Raw genomic sequence first — 15,943 nt, 5'->3', positions numbered from 1 at the left:
CCTATTGACTTTGACTGGAGCAGGATTGGGCCATAATGAGCACATTAATCATGCCAGTTGTGGATCCTAATTATGTTGTTGTTGTTTTTTTTTAAATTATGTAAATCACTTGTGATATTCTTGACTGTGTGCATGCAAGTGAAGGGACCCAGATGAACACTTTTTTGCAAACTGAAATTGGTGCAAAAATCTCCAATTGAATCCAGGTTTCAGAGTAACAGCCGTGTTAGTCTGTATTCGCAAAAAGAAAAGGAGTACTTGTGGCACCTTAGAGACTAACCAATTTATTTGAGCATAAGCTTTCGTGAGCTACAGCTCACTTCATTGGATGCATACTGTGGAAAGTGTAGAAGATCTTTTTATACACACAAAGCATGAAAAAAATACCTCCCCCCACCCCACTCTCCTGCTGGTAATAGCTTATCTAAAGTGATCACTCTCCTTACAATAAGAAAAGGAGTACTTGTGGCACCTTAGAGACTAACCAATTTATTTGAGCATGAGCTTTCGTGAGCTACAGCTCACTTCATCAGATGCATACCGTGGAAATGTGTATGATAATCAAGTTGGGCCATTTCCAGCACAAATCCAGGTCTCTACGTAAAAGAATAAATGGACACAAATCAGATGTCAAGAATTATAACATTCATAAACCAGTCAGAGAACATTTCAATCTCTCTGGTCACGCGATTACAGACATGAAAATTGCAATATTACAACAAAAAAACTTCAAATCCAGACTCCAGCGAGAGACTGCTGAATTGGAATTCATTTGCAAATTGGATACAATTAACTTAGGCTTGAATAGAGACTGGGAGTGGCTAAGTCATTATGCAAGGTAACCTATTTCCCCTTGTTTTTTCCTACCCCCGGCCCCCCTCAGATGTTCTTGTTAAACCCTGGATTTGTGCTGGAAATGGCCCACCTTGATTATCATACACATTGTAAGGAGAGTGGTCACTTTAGATAAGCTATTACCAGCAGGAGAGTGGGTTTGTGTGTGTCGGGGGCGGGGGGGTGGGGGGAGATTAAACCTGGATTTGTGCTGGAAATGGCCCAATTTGATTATCATACACATTGTAAGGAGAGTGATCACTTTAGATAAGCTATTACCAGCAGGAGAGTGGGGTGGGGGGAGGTATTTTTTCATGCTTTGTGTGTATAAAAAGATCTTCTACACTTTCCACAGTATGCATCTGATGAAATGAGCTGTAGCGAATGAAAGCTTATGCTCAAATAAATTGGTTAGTCTCTAAGGTGCCACAAGTACTCCTTTTCAATTGAATCCACTGTTTGCAAGACCAGGACTTCTGAGACCTGACAGCAGATGGAGTTAATAGGAGATTGGTAAAGGAGGAGATCTGTGACAAAACTTCAAGGAAACAAAGGTTCAGACAGATAATCTTGCAGTGGGGGTCTCCTGAACACCTGTTTAGTGTAGAGGCAAATGAAATGAGGCAAAGAGAAATAGGAAGCAGCAAGCGCTGTTCCCGCCCAAGCTGTAAGATATGGATAGAAAAAACAAAGCTGGAAGAAGCCTGAAGCTACAGGACAATCAGCATGATTTGGGTAAAGGAGTAGTTGTTAACTATCCAAGAGATCATGAGGGAACTTTCAGAGATCTTGTTCTGCACAGGTAGTTTGGTACTTACTGTACACATTTTTTCTTTAATTTTTTAATAGTTTCCTGAACTGTGATACTGTAACCTTGTCTCCTCCAAAATTTTGCCACAAATGTACAGGTCTGTGTATATGCATTCTTTAAATGCAGGAGAAAGGAGAATAAAACATGTCACTAAAGCCACTGTTTGCTACAAAAATATGACTCTATTTTATGTGTAATTTTGCTGAAATCAGGAATTGTTTTATGCCAGAAAAAACCTTACGTAAAAATCTCAACAAGCTTAATGGCATCTTTAATAGAGAGATGTATCCTTGGAGACTACAGGGCCCATCGCATAATGCCTGCTTAGAAATAGGGGAGAAACTATTTTGCAATATGAAATCTAGTTTATAGAAGTAGCAAGGAATCACACAACCTTTCATACAATCTTTGGCGTAGTAAAAAAAATTTTGGGGGTGAGAGTCTGTGGTGCGTCTTTAAGATGCAGCCCAGAACTCGCAGCCAAGAGGGAGGAGGGCTATGGTGGATTTAAGCCATTTTTGCACCTTCCTGATCCCTGGCCAAGCTGGGGGCTGGAGAGACACCCTCCCCCTGAGTAACTTGGACAGCCCTGGGTCTCAAGTTACATCAGTGTCCCAGGGCTGCTCTACAAGCTACAGAGCTGCCCAGAATCTTCACCGTGCTTCATGCGATGGCCCTGACCCCTTGTTACCCCCTCTCTCACCCTCAGCATGCTCCATAGGCCAGGGCTTGCAAGGGCATCCTCAGGAAGCAGCCTTAAGGTTTTTTGTCTTCATTCCTGTACTGGGGGAATGCTCCCTTGGTTGGATATGGGGCTCTCAGGGACCCTTTATGCCACTCCAGCCCTTTTTCCGCTGTAAAGGGAGGAGTGTGAGGATCTCACCTTTGGTATCAAACCCTAAATGTTACAGTCCTGTGATTGATTTACCCACTGCTTAAGGTGCTGTCCTGTACATGGCTCTGTTACTGCTTAAAGAAGCAGGAATCTTTGGGGGAGGGGGAACACACAGTTAACTAGAATCAAATTCTGTAGCACTCTCAGATTATCTGTTTAAACATTTTACAAGGGCAAGTGCACGATGATATTAGCAGAGAGACTTTGACTTAATTATCGTTAAACCAGAGGTGCTGCACATGGACAATGCAATTACTGTACCTAAGTAATCTATTTGTAGGATGTGGCAGTTATTTTCTGGTGGCTGGGTTTGAAATGATAAGAAGGGAGGGATGGACACCAATCCAATCTTTAAATGAAATGTCTCTTTTGGCCAGTTTTCCCCTCTTGTGTCCTCCTCACATTCCGTCACTTAGCAATAACTGAGCCTATGGAAAGTATGAGTAAAAACCATAAACCATTCCCCAGGTTCATTGTTTTCTTATTCATGTCTTATTTCTTGGCTCGTGACCCTCCCTGGATCCATTTCCCCCCAAGAATAAAATAGCTTGAGTGTTAAACTGTAGTCTGTTATTGCTTTGAATTTGTTGAGTTAGCTGAAAGAGGAAGACAGTATTTAAACTGTGTGACCATAGGCACATCAGTCTCTGGGCATTTAATGTTACGTTACCCTGTATAGTTAGTTTAGGCCCAAATCCTCACAGGTATTTTGGCCCCATTAAGAAATTAGGAACTTAAATACTTTTGGGGATCTGGGACTAAGTGTCTATTATTTAGGTGAAATTTAGCACTACACAGAACAGCAGCATGACATGTATAAGTACTTGCAACTTTCTCTTTCATTTGTGCTAGTCTGAAATAGGAATGAATTGTCCTGGCATGTGTATTCATGGTAACGAAAGGCTCCAAAATTTATATTATACTTTTACTGGGATGGCCTTGTAAAATCACTGTGAGAACAGGCCAGCTGTGGTTTCAAGATAGTTTTTAAGAATCAATATCTAGGTCTGTTTTTGAAGGAACATAAATGCCAGATTCTATCTTTACTCTGTCTGTGAAATGTAATGAATGATAACTGGAACAGCTGGCATTAGAAACAAATTGGCAGACTAAAATATATTATTGAATGCGTAAACTGTTCTATCTAAAGAGAGAAGCGTATAATAGTCAAGTGTGCCCATTTACCTATTGGCAAATGGTTTCAATTAAAAAAAATTGTCCATTAGTATTCAGCATGCAAAAGCTAAGAAACAAATGTATTAGAATAATTAGCATCATTAGAAAGAAATAAACACAAAATGCATTTAACCACCGATTTTACCAGCATTATATAACAACACTGGCAAAGTGACTACATTAATAATGCAAGCTTGCCTTCAGTATGCTTAATCTTTTACTGGGAATGCCAGGGATGCCTGAAATTAACCTAACCAAGGACCTACATTGGTAACTTGGCTGGTATGTGAGGGGCTGGATAAGAGCAGCACTCCTCTTGTGTGTATATATAGTTATGACAAGTGGAAATTTCCCTGTGATCCACTGCAGTGCTCCATGTAGAACTGAACATGGTCTGTAAGGGGGACTTGGATCAGTGATCAGTTAAGTGCGTCCCAGTGGGGTTGGATAGAGGACACCAGGGTCTGATAAAGAGACAGGAAGAAGAGAAAGCAGGGAGGGAGTTCCCTGGGAAAGGTTTTCAGAATCCCCTGGAGATGAGGAGGCAGGCTAATCTGCCTGAAGAAAACTGCTGGGGGAGGGGGAGTGGTGTCTCCTTTGGCTAGCCCTGAAGAGGCAGGGCAGGCGGGCAGGCAGCCAAAAGGGAGGAAAAAACCCTCAGGATTAACAGCTTGGGGAGGCCTCCAGAGGAGAAAGCCCTGAAAGGCACCACTCTGTAAGAGTGGGAAAGGGACGTCACAGGGCCCAAGTAGGGGTGAATCCTTTGCAGAGGGTTACTTTAGATTTTGGAGCCTGAGTTTGAAGAGGAGCCCAGGTGAGGCAGAAGATTTTGTGTTCATTATTCTTAATTTGTTGGACACTATTGTTTTGGACCTTCAGGATGCTATTGTGCCAGTGAAACAAGCCCAGAAGGGTGGTGTTGTCATAAGAGAAAAGGAGTATTTGTGGCACCTTAGAGACTAACCAATTGGTTTGTCTCTAAGGTGCCACAAGTACTCCTTTTTTTTGTGAATACAGACTAGCACAGCTGCTACTCTGAAAATTGTCATAAGAGAGTTATGGAGTCTCCGTTCAGGAGCTTTAAAGCCAGAGAGGGAGGTGGGACCAGCCAGCAGTACGATGGATGGCTGCATGAGGTGCCTTGTAGGGGCCAACTTAATTACATGTGGAACAGGGTTGTGCAGCCATAGAGCCTGCTACCTACTTATTCCAAGGGACTCCTTCACCACCACTTGGAAGCATGCTGAAGTCATAACTATTTCCAGCCCAGCTGTCAAATGTGGCCTTTTAGAGGGGTTCCGTCTCTAAGCGTGCCCTCTTGCCGCATGGTGTGCCGCTACCATGCCGTCCTTAGTGTCCCTGCAGCTTGCTGGAAATAATCTACTCACAGCCACACGTCTTGAAAAGAAGATTCCACCTTTCTTGGGATCCAATTTATTCAGCATAGTCCAGCTCCCAAAAGAGCCCCCTTTTTGTTCACCCCTAGGTTTGGGCTTTCCACAGCCCTCCTTTCTGGGATTGCTTGGTTCAAGGCCTGGCCCATTAGTTCAGGGTTTCCACAGCCCTTTGTGTGTGTCCTGGCAGAGTCCTCCTCTTAGTGAGCTCTCCCTCATTGGTCTTGGAGCCTCCTTTTTGATTCACACACCCAGTCCTCTTCCCAGGTGAGCCTAAAAACAAACACCTGTTGGGGCCAGCTGGGAGAGAGAGGAGCCTTGCCCCTCCCACTCTCCAAGGCTCCTGGGTCCAGGCCCTCAAAGGAACAATAGCCTGGCTTTTTCCTAGATCTTCCCCCTCCCAAACACTAACTGTTCCCAGGGACCATCTTCCTCTCACCCAGTGTCCATTTTGATTATTCTGGACACCTTGAGTGGGGTAACTGGCCTCTCAGACTACCTCTTCTGGCTTTACAGGCCTGTTCAATGCATTGCCTGACACATTTCTCTACTTAACAGTGAGGGAATTTTAAAGTGGTCATGACTCCCAATGACACTTTGCAGCTGTCACCGGGGAGATGCAGAAGGGCCATGTACTATAGTTGGTCAGAAAATAGTTATTTTTCCTGCAGAAAATTTTGACTCTCGGGAGAAAAGTAGGGTGAATATCGGGGCAGAGGGAGAGGCCGGGGGGAAGGAATAATAGTGTTTGTAAACACGGGATTTGTTCAGTAAAAATCAGTTTAAACTGAAAACGAAGGGGCTTATCAATAGAGGAGAGAGAATTCAAGAGGTTCCTAAGCTACAAGTCTCAGGAGGCACCATGGCAGCATTTTCAAATCAAAATATTTTTGGTTTTGGGAGTTCAATTTTTCAACAAAAAGTCAAAACTTTCTGCAGCAAGCTGACACGTCTCAAAAAATTTCATTTTGTCAAAAACCCAATTTTCCATCAAAATGTTTTGACAGAAATGTTCAACCCACCATACATATACTCTGATATAAATCTCTTCTCTGACTCTGCCCTTCCAAGTGCTGGTGTCATGGGGTGGAGGATGAGAGCAGGATGTTTCTCTCCAGACCTCGGTCATGAGAACTCTCAAAGCCTCATCAGTAGGAGCAGATGGGATGGTTCCCTGCATAACAGCAGACCTGATGGGAGGATGCTCTCCACAGCACCCAAACTCCAGTGGGAGAGCAGAAAGTAATCACTTTGTTCCCAGATAATTAAAGATGTCACACCACAAGCTTGAGGGTTGAGTAGCCTCAGCAGTGAAGAAAGGATATGGAGTTGCAACTCCCACCATTCACATATGTTATCTTCTCTCCTACTCTGGCCTCTCAGTTCCACAAGTTTCTGGCATGGAGTTACTCTTCTTCCTTTTGACTTGAAGAACCAAGCTAACTTCTCTCCAAGACTTATTGGCCTGGCACTTGTCCAGCATCTGTGGCAATCTGGAGTTAACACTCAGATAGCTTATATTTTAGACTAAATAGAACACTTAGGCATTAGAGTGTCTCCTTGACTTTGTACAGATTGTGCATATGCCTAGGCAAATTGAATACATAGACAACATTATTTATATAGCTATGCCACTATAAAAAGATAATGTAGGAAATAATGATGCAAGCCCATAAAAGGAAAACAAAGAAAGCAGTTTTAAAAAAACACACACTGAAGATTGTCTTGCAAGATGAATTTTCTTTTAAAATTTGCATGAGCTTGGTAATGGCTCGTTAAGCCTAACCATTAACATTAGTTTGATAAAGCTGGTTTCTAAATTTCATTTAATCATACAGCCTTAAAATCTCTGTGGTGTAAAAGTTATCATGAGCCAGTACTTCTCTTTTTACGACTAATAACAATGGTACTTAACACTTACTGAATATAGAACTTCACAAATGTTAACTAATTAGTCCCCACAGCACTCCAGTGAGGTAGGTAACTAAGCATTAATGAAATGAAGAGAAAGGAATTATTATTATGATGAAGTTAAATCCTCAAGGCCTTACTCAGTTTTTACTCCAGGCCTGATTCTGATCTCTCATCTGTGTCATTTAAGGAACCACTCCTTTGATTTCAACAGCATTACATGTGTAAAATTGGTATAATTGACATCAGAATCAGGATCTTTGTTCTTACTCAGGCAAGACTCTATTGAAATCAGTAGGGCTTCTGCTTAAATAAAGAGTAGTGTGAGCTTCAGGGTTTCGTCTTTTATTATCATTAGATGGGGAAAGTAAGGAGAAAAAGATGGGGATTTGCGCAGTGGCACAGAAGGAGTCATTTTCAGAGTCAAGATTAGAATGCAGTTTCCAGTACTGTGCTATCATTCAGGAGATAAAATCGGGAATGTAAATAGTTGTTTAAAAAGATTGACTTTTTGTGTGTCCTTTGAGATGGGTTTGTCACTATAAGGCTAGCACAGAAACTGCTGAGGACATAAAGCTAATTACCACACTTTGTCTATGTATTGCGCAATATTTGTTTCAAATAATGGGTTTGTTGGATCTATTCCTGTCTAATAATTTTATTTTTGCAGTATCAGATTATACATAGTTCCTATTTTGAATACTGAGTCAAAATTACTGATCTTTTCTTTAGTCTGTCTTGTGCTGAGATAGATTAAAATGCTTGTTTTTGTTTAAAAATTTTTGAGTCAGGAATAATGGTTCCATTGTGTATTGAAGTGTTTCCCAAAGCCCTGTTTCAGTCAGGAGAGATTAACACCTGATTCAGATTCAGACTATCACATTCACAGAGAATGTGTGCGAAGCATCTAGGGAAGTTTTTGAGATTATGATCCTGCGCTTAGCACAATAATGAATTAGTTTTCTGTTATTTCCAATTCTCAGTTCGATCTCTGTCATGAGAATGTTAAGGTTTCCTATCTTCTGTTCTTATTAGTCTGTGTCATGAGAATGAGTTGTTATAGATTTTAATTTGCCTTATATAGATTCCTCTTCTCATTATACATTCTTGTGATAATACCTGTAATAACAGCAAAAATTGGCACTTTATTAATCTATTCTCATGATAAAGACCCAAGATGAAAAACACGTATAGTACAAACAATCAACTCTCTAGACACTCTGAAGATTTTAACATGAACAAGAAATGGCATAATAGTTAACCTTTCTTGTGGTAAAGGGCATGAAACACTCTAGACTCGTTCTTGTGATAACCCGAACATTGTAATTTTGTGTTTCATTTTGAACACTGTGGCAGGCAGAGCTGGAAATACTGCATGCAATCTATGGCCTTTCTTAGACAATATATATATAGTTTAATCTAATTAGCCCCTGGATTCTAGGTGTGTTGTGAAGTAATTACATTTGAGTTGTATGCTATATCTTTAGGGCTTTAATTTGGGTTGGTTTGTTTGTTTGTTTTACTTGCCTCCAACATTGCAGGAGGATGCGTTGATTAGCTGTATAATGTTCTAACAAATGAATATCCAAATTACATGAGCATGTACTAGTTTCAGTAGAGATTTACATTCAAGTAGCTAAGCATATTTGAATGTAAATTTTAAATGTGGAATGATGGATCCCCTTAGAACTGTTTCTCACCAGAATTTTATGAGAGAGTGTCAAAGTACAGAACTGAATTCAAAGGGTAAATTTTTGATACACTATCCAGGAATAGCCACACTTCCATTAGTATTAATACTTTATGTTGAAAATATGCCAATAATAGGAGAGTTGTGGATAACTGAAAAGATATCATATTGAAAATGTATCCCAAAGTAATATCATTGTGCTATTTGGAATTCTGCTTAGAAAAAACAAATTTGTCTATATCTCTTTCCCCACCCCTGCATACAGTCTTTGGAAGATCAAGTATGGGACCTGTTACGTGAAGCAGACAAGAGTGCAGAGGAAAACAAAGAGCAAAGCCGGGTGTATGATGCCATGGCACAGACTCTGGGGGATGCCTGGGATGCCCTCATCATTATGCTAGAAAAGCGAAGAGCACTTCTGAAACTTACTGCAGTATTTTTTGAAAATGCTTTGGAGGTTTGTATTTAAAATGAAATGCCGCTTAATTTGAAACAAATCCCAATTCCTCCAAGAGTTTGTTACATTCTATTTCTACTGATGCAAAGGGCCAATTAATTTTTTTAAAAAGTCCTCAGCTGCATTCCTGTTTTGGGGTATTCCAGGATGAAAATGAGCAGAACATTTAGAAGGAATATCTGTAAAAATGTGATATCTCTTACTAATGTTTTACTTAAAGAAGAAGTTGTAATAATGAAAAATCATTCAAAATTAGGCTGTATCTATATACTGCACTGGGCATGGACATAACCCAATAGATCTAAGATTCAAATTATTTGACTCTTTGGGGGCCAAATTCTTAAACCCAGGACTCAAGGCTGTGTATTAAAATGTGTGTGTAGTTATCATAGTTGTGCTTGCAAATAAGACAGTTGACTGTCTAGCCATCTGAGCGCAGATAAATATAAGAACCACATGCACAAGCATGCAAAAAGCATGCACAGCCACACAAAACCAGCGTCCAACTCCTGGAAGATAGGAGATTAGCAACAATTTTCCCAGTCTTATCCCTCTCCCAGCCTGCCCATGCCCCTGTACATCCCACCCCTACTCACTTCTGCACAGGCAGCTCATGCAGGGTGGGACTCCGAACCCAGGGATATACACACTCCCTGCACAGCCCACTGAATTCAACGATCCCTTGCCTTTGCATTTGCAGAGGAGTGGGCTGGATTTGCTCCAAAAGTTGAGTGCACAATTACATAGGACTTTCAAGCCTTTGTTTCAAAAAGTTTACATGTGGCACAAGACCAAGAGTGGGAGACCAAGGGTTGTTTTAATCCGCCTTCTTGGACCCCAGATCCTGAGGCTGATTCTGTACTGTCCTGATGCCTGGTAGAAATTAGAACAGCAGCAGGGCTGAGGCAAACTCTGCTGATTCCCAGTAGTATCCACAAGCTATTCCAGCAGCCAGGGATCAGCCAGATGCAGAGATGCCCAGGTCAAGTCCTAACATCAAGGAGCCAGGAAGAGATTGGTATAGGAGCCACTATGGTAACTTACTGCCTCTATAGTGTTCCCCAATGCAGGGGAAATCCTTAACGGACTGGTTGAGCTGCCTTTTAGGCTGCTCTGTGCCATGGGAACAATATAAAGCAACTGGAGCAGGGCCAAAGTCTGGCCCATTATGTTTAGTCATGCCTAAGTTAGACACAAATATCAATTGTCTTATAGACTTAAATGACAATACTAGACTTTTATTTTTGAAATAGGAAAAGGAGTACTTGTGGCACCTTAGAGACTAACCAATTTATTTGAGCATAAGCTTTTGTGAGCTGCAGCTTATGCTCAAATAAATTGGTTAGTCTCTAAAGTGCCACAAGTACTCCTTTTCTTTTTGCGAATACAGACTAACACGGCTGTTACTCTGAAACCTATTGTTGAAATGTTTTTCTTGACAACATGCAATTCTGTGAAATCTTTGCTTTATTATGATAAAGCACAAACATTATATCAAGGATATTCTTTAATGAAAATCAAATTCAGATCCCAAATGTTGAAGCATAATGGATTTGTTGTGTAGCATAAAGATCATGAGTAAAAGGGTAGAATGTGAGAATAGGCAAGCAAAGCAGGGAGTTTAATTTTCACCTTCTTTTCTAATTTCATCATATTCTTGATAACACTGAAGTCCAAGTGCGAACTTTAATGATTTGGTCTTCCTTAATTTAGCAATCCAGTTACTAGAGATGGCACAAAGCTGCAAAATTCAAGTCTAGATTTTGAACAACCCAGTGTTTGATGTGCTCAGGTCTGGGGTGCTGGTCACACTTATAAGGATAGAAGTCATCTGCAGAATTCAGATTCTGGTCTGGGTTTGGATGCTGATCCAAAGTTCAGGGGTGTTCCGAGTCAGGGTATAGTAATGGCTCTAATAATTACAACTAAGCATTTATCCCACCGAAGGAACAGTATGACACCAGAAATAGAGGATACAATTAGCCAAAAGAATAACTTGATGTAAGCTGTAATATTAATTCACTGTCACAGATCTTTGCTAATGCACAGTTAAGGTTGACCAGCAGTGCCTCGTACCCTTCCAGAACATCAAAGGCACCTATACAAAACCCCAAAAATACAGACTTAAAGCAAACATCATCAGTTTCTATGCCTTGTCAGCTTGGCTTGAGCCACATTGTCGTTCCAACTTTTACTCTAAATAACTTTTTAAATATGGCTTCCTATAGCTGAGATCAGTCCTAAGCAGGTGATTCCAGTTTAGAGAAGTTCAGAGCCATAGTTTGAGTCCCAACTGTGTACAAAAAGTTATAAGAACTGTAAAATGTTTACATCATAATAGGTGGCTCTATCTCCAGAACCCCTAGATCAAATAACCTCAGATTTGGACCATTAACTCTACCCTGCAGCCCCAGGAGACCCAGCAATTTTCAGGACAATCTGAGAAAGTATTTGGATTTTAGAGCACTTAGAAAAACCAGCTGTTAAGCAGTAAGCTAGTCTCAACCTTAACAATTATGGTGCTATGACCTCACTGTAATTTGCTTATTAATGTTTTACAATAACATTAGTGGGTTTAAATTGACTACCAATTTTTATGTTCAAAAAATCAGATTGAAGATTGTTTCTGCCTCCAAAGTTTTCCCCAAAGATGGCTGGAATTTGGATTTTAATATGCCAGAGAGGATCTGGAGGGGAGCCTTGGATAAAAATTGATTGTGACGGGGAAAGCTTCATTCAATATTTGATTAGGAGGATTTTAAAAAAAAATCTTTAAAATTCACGCGGGCCTTTAAGAGCACTTTATCAATGGACTTGGAGGCCAAGAGACCATAGGAGAGAAGCAAAGCCTCATAAAAAGACAAACTGTAATCACAATCCCGTCACAAAATATCCAACAAGACAAGGGATCGATTCAAATCAGAACCTCATGAAAACAGAGGACAAACAGCTGCTCCCAAAAATTTATACTGGGAAGTTGTAATTGAAAGTCATCAGAAATATTTGATACCGTTCTTTGCTAGTCTGAGAAGTTGTCCCCAGAGGCATAGGTTAGATGTACTGTAACATACTGGGCTCTAAGGATTGTTGTATTATGCTTTTTCTCTCTTTGTATTCCTAATGCAGTTTGCTATTAAAATTGACCAAGTGGAGGATTTCCTTCAGAATGCCCAGGAGTTTGAGAACACTGAGTCTTTGGAAAAGCTCCTTCATCAGCATGAGCAGCACACGAAAGGTAAGGCACGGGTTCCTTTCTTTGGCCAATAGCTCACAGTCACATGGTTAGTCAGTTGAATTTCTAGGCTTTGAAGCATATTTTTGGTTTCCCCAAATAAATTCTTCTTTTATGAAATCATGTTTGCTATGGCAGTTTCTTTAATTGCAAAGAGAGCTCAGAGAGTGAGTATTGCTCAGTGCTCGGCAACGTCATACCTGCTAAATACTGATCTGCCAAGCACTGTTAATTAATAATGGTTCCCTAAACAACTGTTCCAGCTCTCTCTCTTCTCCCCTCTGCTGCCTCCCTATTGTTTCCATTACTTCTCCTGGCTCCTCTAACTCTTCCCCCTCCTGGCTTCCCCACACTACTACTTCGTCCAGCTGCCTTTTCCTGTGGGGTGAAAGTGGAGGTGGGAGCGTTCTCGGTGGCTACCAGCTGGCCTGCTATAATCCTGTGCCCCAGGGTTGAGCTATTCTAGAAGCTTGGGGCAGGGGATATTGCATTGGTGCCAATCTCTCATAGCAATCCCACAGCCTCTTGGGCGTGCACACGGTGGAACACTGTGTGACATATGCAGGCTCCTACATAACAGTTGAGCTTTTTGGAAGTGTATGGGGTAAGAGGAGTGGAGTGGGCTGGGAAATGAGCTACTGCTGGCCTTGAGACAACCTCAGACTCCAGCTGTCTGTACTGGCTTCCCTGATGTTTGCTTCTGGCTTTGTAGAGCTGCCCTCTGTATAACTCCCCTGCTGAATTGTCTTGTCACCATGTGCAGGGAGGTTCCATTAACAGCCTAAAGTGAAGTTACAGGCAGTCAGATCGCAGCCAGGACATAAAGTCTTCCACCCACTTCACCTCCCACAATACCTCATGTATCTCTCAGTTGCACATCTATGTTTTCTTCTCGATACTAGACAAATTTTTACAAGAAATGCAGCAGATGGGTCATTAATGTTAAAATCAAGGTCTTTGTATGAAGCATTTTCTGCCATGCCAACACACTAATCTTTTAAAAGTGGGGGGCAGGTGCCTTCCCACCATCTCAGAAGCAATCTCTTTGCACAACTAAGTACAATTGCAATCTATTGTAAAAGACTGTAATCCCTCATAAATCTGTTTTTTTTTCACAAATCCATACACTCCAGCCGTGTAATTTTAACTAAATGTTAATGGAAACCTGTTATAGGAAACCTAACAACTGGCAGAAAATATAAACTGTAGTTGATTGTTCAGTAGTAGAGTAGCAACTTGAACATTTTTGCATTGTATAAGAAATCTAGCTGCTTCAAATGCTGGCACTCTGAATCAGATGCAATTCTACTCAAGAGACTGTAGTGAATGGAGCTCAGGTAACTTTAATATGGGCTTGGTGGTCCCAATTCAATCTTTATTGGGCTGAAGTGCTCATCACACAGCAATTTTAGCTTGGAATACCTGACAGTGATTGATTGCCATTGCTGACAAGAGGGTCCATAATTGAAACAATCAAATGAAATTGTCTGCCAGAGGAAAGATAGGCTTGAGAAGCATGACTCTTACCTAGAGGGATAGAAGAGGTAGCAAATGCTCCCTTTCTTCTTTGTTTATATCTTTCCAAAGTGCTAAGAATTTGGAGGATAAATGGTCATATAATTAATGAAAATCATGTTTATATTTGTCTCTATGAGAAAGGCACAGCCTACTTACTCAGCAGTAAAGTTGCTGGAAAGAATGACCTTCTTTACAAAGTGTTGGAGCTACCAGGCTATGGTGACAAGTGTCTTTAAGTTTAAAAAGGAAACTTAGCTGTGTGCTGGGAGTGCACCTGATTGGGGGTGGGGAAATGAGTGACTTTGCTTTAGAATTATCCCTGTTAAATTCCAAGTTTTTATTCTAACGTTTATGGAGAAACCTAAGAAACAAAGGGTTGGTCACTTCATCCAAAAGTAGTAGCAGATCTAGGACAGCTTGTGCAGGATGTCATCTTGTAATAAACGTTTTGTGTACTACTGTCCTCTGCTAAATGGATTGTTTCAGACTTGTTCAGATGCTTATTAGGGCTGGTTGGAAATTTTCTGATGGAACATCTTTCTGTTGGAAAATGCTAATTGGCCTAAATCAAAACGCTCCACAGGTATGTGATGATTTCAGTGAAATACAGATAGAAACAAGGCAGGTTTCCTGATGGCTTGGCAGCCCGAATTTACAGGCTCCCAGACCCTTGGAGGCCTCTCAGGTGGCCTGCCAGAATTTCCAGACTCCCAGACACTGGGGCAATCCTTCTAGTGGACTCCTGGGGCTCCAGACAGCTCAGGGAGCCTCAGAAAGATTTTGAAAAGGTCAAAATAAAGTGTCATTTCACCTGTTTTCAAAATAAAATTTTGGAATTTACATTCAATGGAGAATTCTGATATTTTTTTTAATTTTTGGAGTTTTCCATTGGATTGGGAATTTGTTTCCAGGCAGTTCTCTCACCACCTCTACCCTGAGGAACTGGACTCTCACTGAGTCCCCCTCAAATACACCCATATTAGTGACAACAAAATCATTTCCATAATATTTAGCCTGTCACTTTGTTCAGACACATTCCAAACCCCTGTGCTGGCTTCCCCATATGCACTACATCAAATTCAAGCTTCCCGTCCTTGACTACGAGGCCCTGCATAGTCCGACTTCTGTCCATCTCTGCTCTTGTCTCCATTCATGCTCTGAACTCTCACTTTCTGTTTTTCACAAGCTCTATGCATAACTACCCCCTGCAGGTACTTTTGCAATTCTCATCTACACACCTTATTGCATGCTTAAGACTCCTTTCCTCAGTCACCACATCACTATCTCCTTCAAATCCCTCCTGGAAATACCTTTATTCCAAAAAAACCTAAAGCACTAGTCCTCTCCTCATTGAAACATCTGCTAAGGGATCTCGTGCTACTGGACAATAGCAGAAATGCAGCTAGTGGGTCAGTGAAGTATGTTGATCCAACCTGCCATGTGTGTTGGTGGAGGGCATCGATGAGCAGCAACTCCAGCTACGTATAGTCCATATGGACTAGAATAGCAGTTGGAGCTAGGTAGTAGAGGTGCTCCCAATCCACAGGAAGGATTCTGTCCTTCCCAAACATCTGTATCGTTATTGCATACAAAGCCCTTTACTTGGGTTTTGTACAGAAGACCAGAACATCTAGAGGCTTCTGGTCCACAGAGAAAGCAAGGTAGGCAGTTACTGTTCTGCTTTGCAGTGGTCTGCAGAAACCTCTGAGTGCAAATGAAATAAAAGGAACTAAACCTCGAGAAAACTGTGCCACTGTTGAGTTTGCAGGTCAGCTTTCATATCATCAATCAAAGAGAATGTCACCTATGGAATTAATAACTTATTGTTCCTCATGATATGTTTGCTAGCACTTTGTCTAATCTAATTATGAGGCCTCCCTCACATTCCTTGGAAGAGTATTTCTTTGCACATTGCACTTCCTGGAAGTCACCACCTTTTATTGCATTAATATGGGGGGTGTATTCACATATACATACACACACATATATATTCCCTCTCATTCTTATTCTAATACACACAGAGAG

The 15,943-nt window shown here is 41.1% G+C and overlaps 1 protein-coding gene across 1 annotated transcript in view; it reads left to right on the top strand.

The window, feature by feature from the left end:
• Positions 1-15,943, top strand: part of CCDC141 (coiled-coil domain containing 141) — a 141,765-nt gene that overhangs the window by 20,412 nt on the left and 105,410 nt on the right. The window contains exons 3-4 of the mRNA XM_077830395.1: positions 8,977-9,168; positions 12,295-12,403. Coding sequence (XP_077686521.1) covers positions 8,977-9,168; positions 12,295-12,403 — 301 coding nt within the window. The remainder of the gene's footprint in view (positions 1-8,976; positions 9,169-12,294; positions 12,404-15,943) is intronic.

The sequence above is a fragment of the Eretmochelys imbricata genome, chromosome 11 (assembly GCF_965152235.1).
Source record: "Eretmochelys imbricata isolate rEreImb1 chromosome 11, rEreImb1.hap1, whole genome shotgun sequence".
Classification (NCBI taxonomy): Eukaryota; Metazoa; Chordata; order Testudines; family Cheloniidae; genus Eretmochelys; species Eretmochelys imbricata.
The sequence above is the reverse complement of the archived record's forward strand: the minus strand, read 5'-3'. Positions and strand labels throughout refer to the sequence as shown.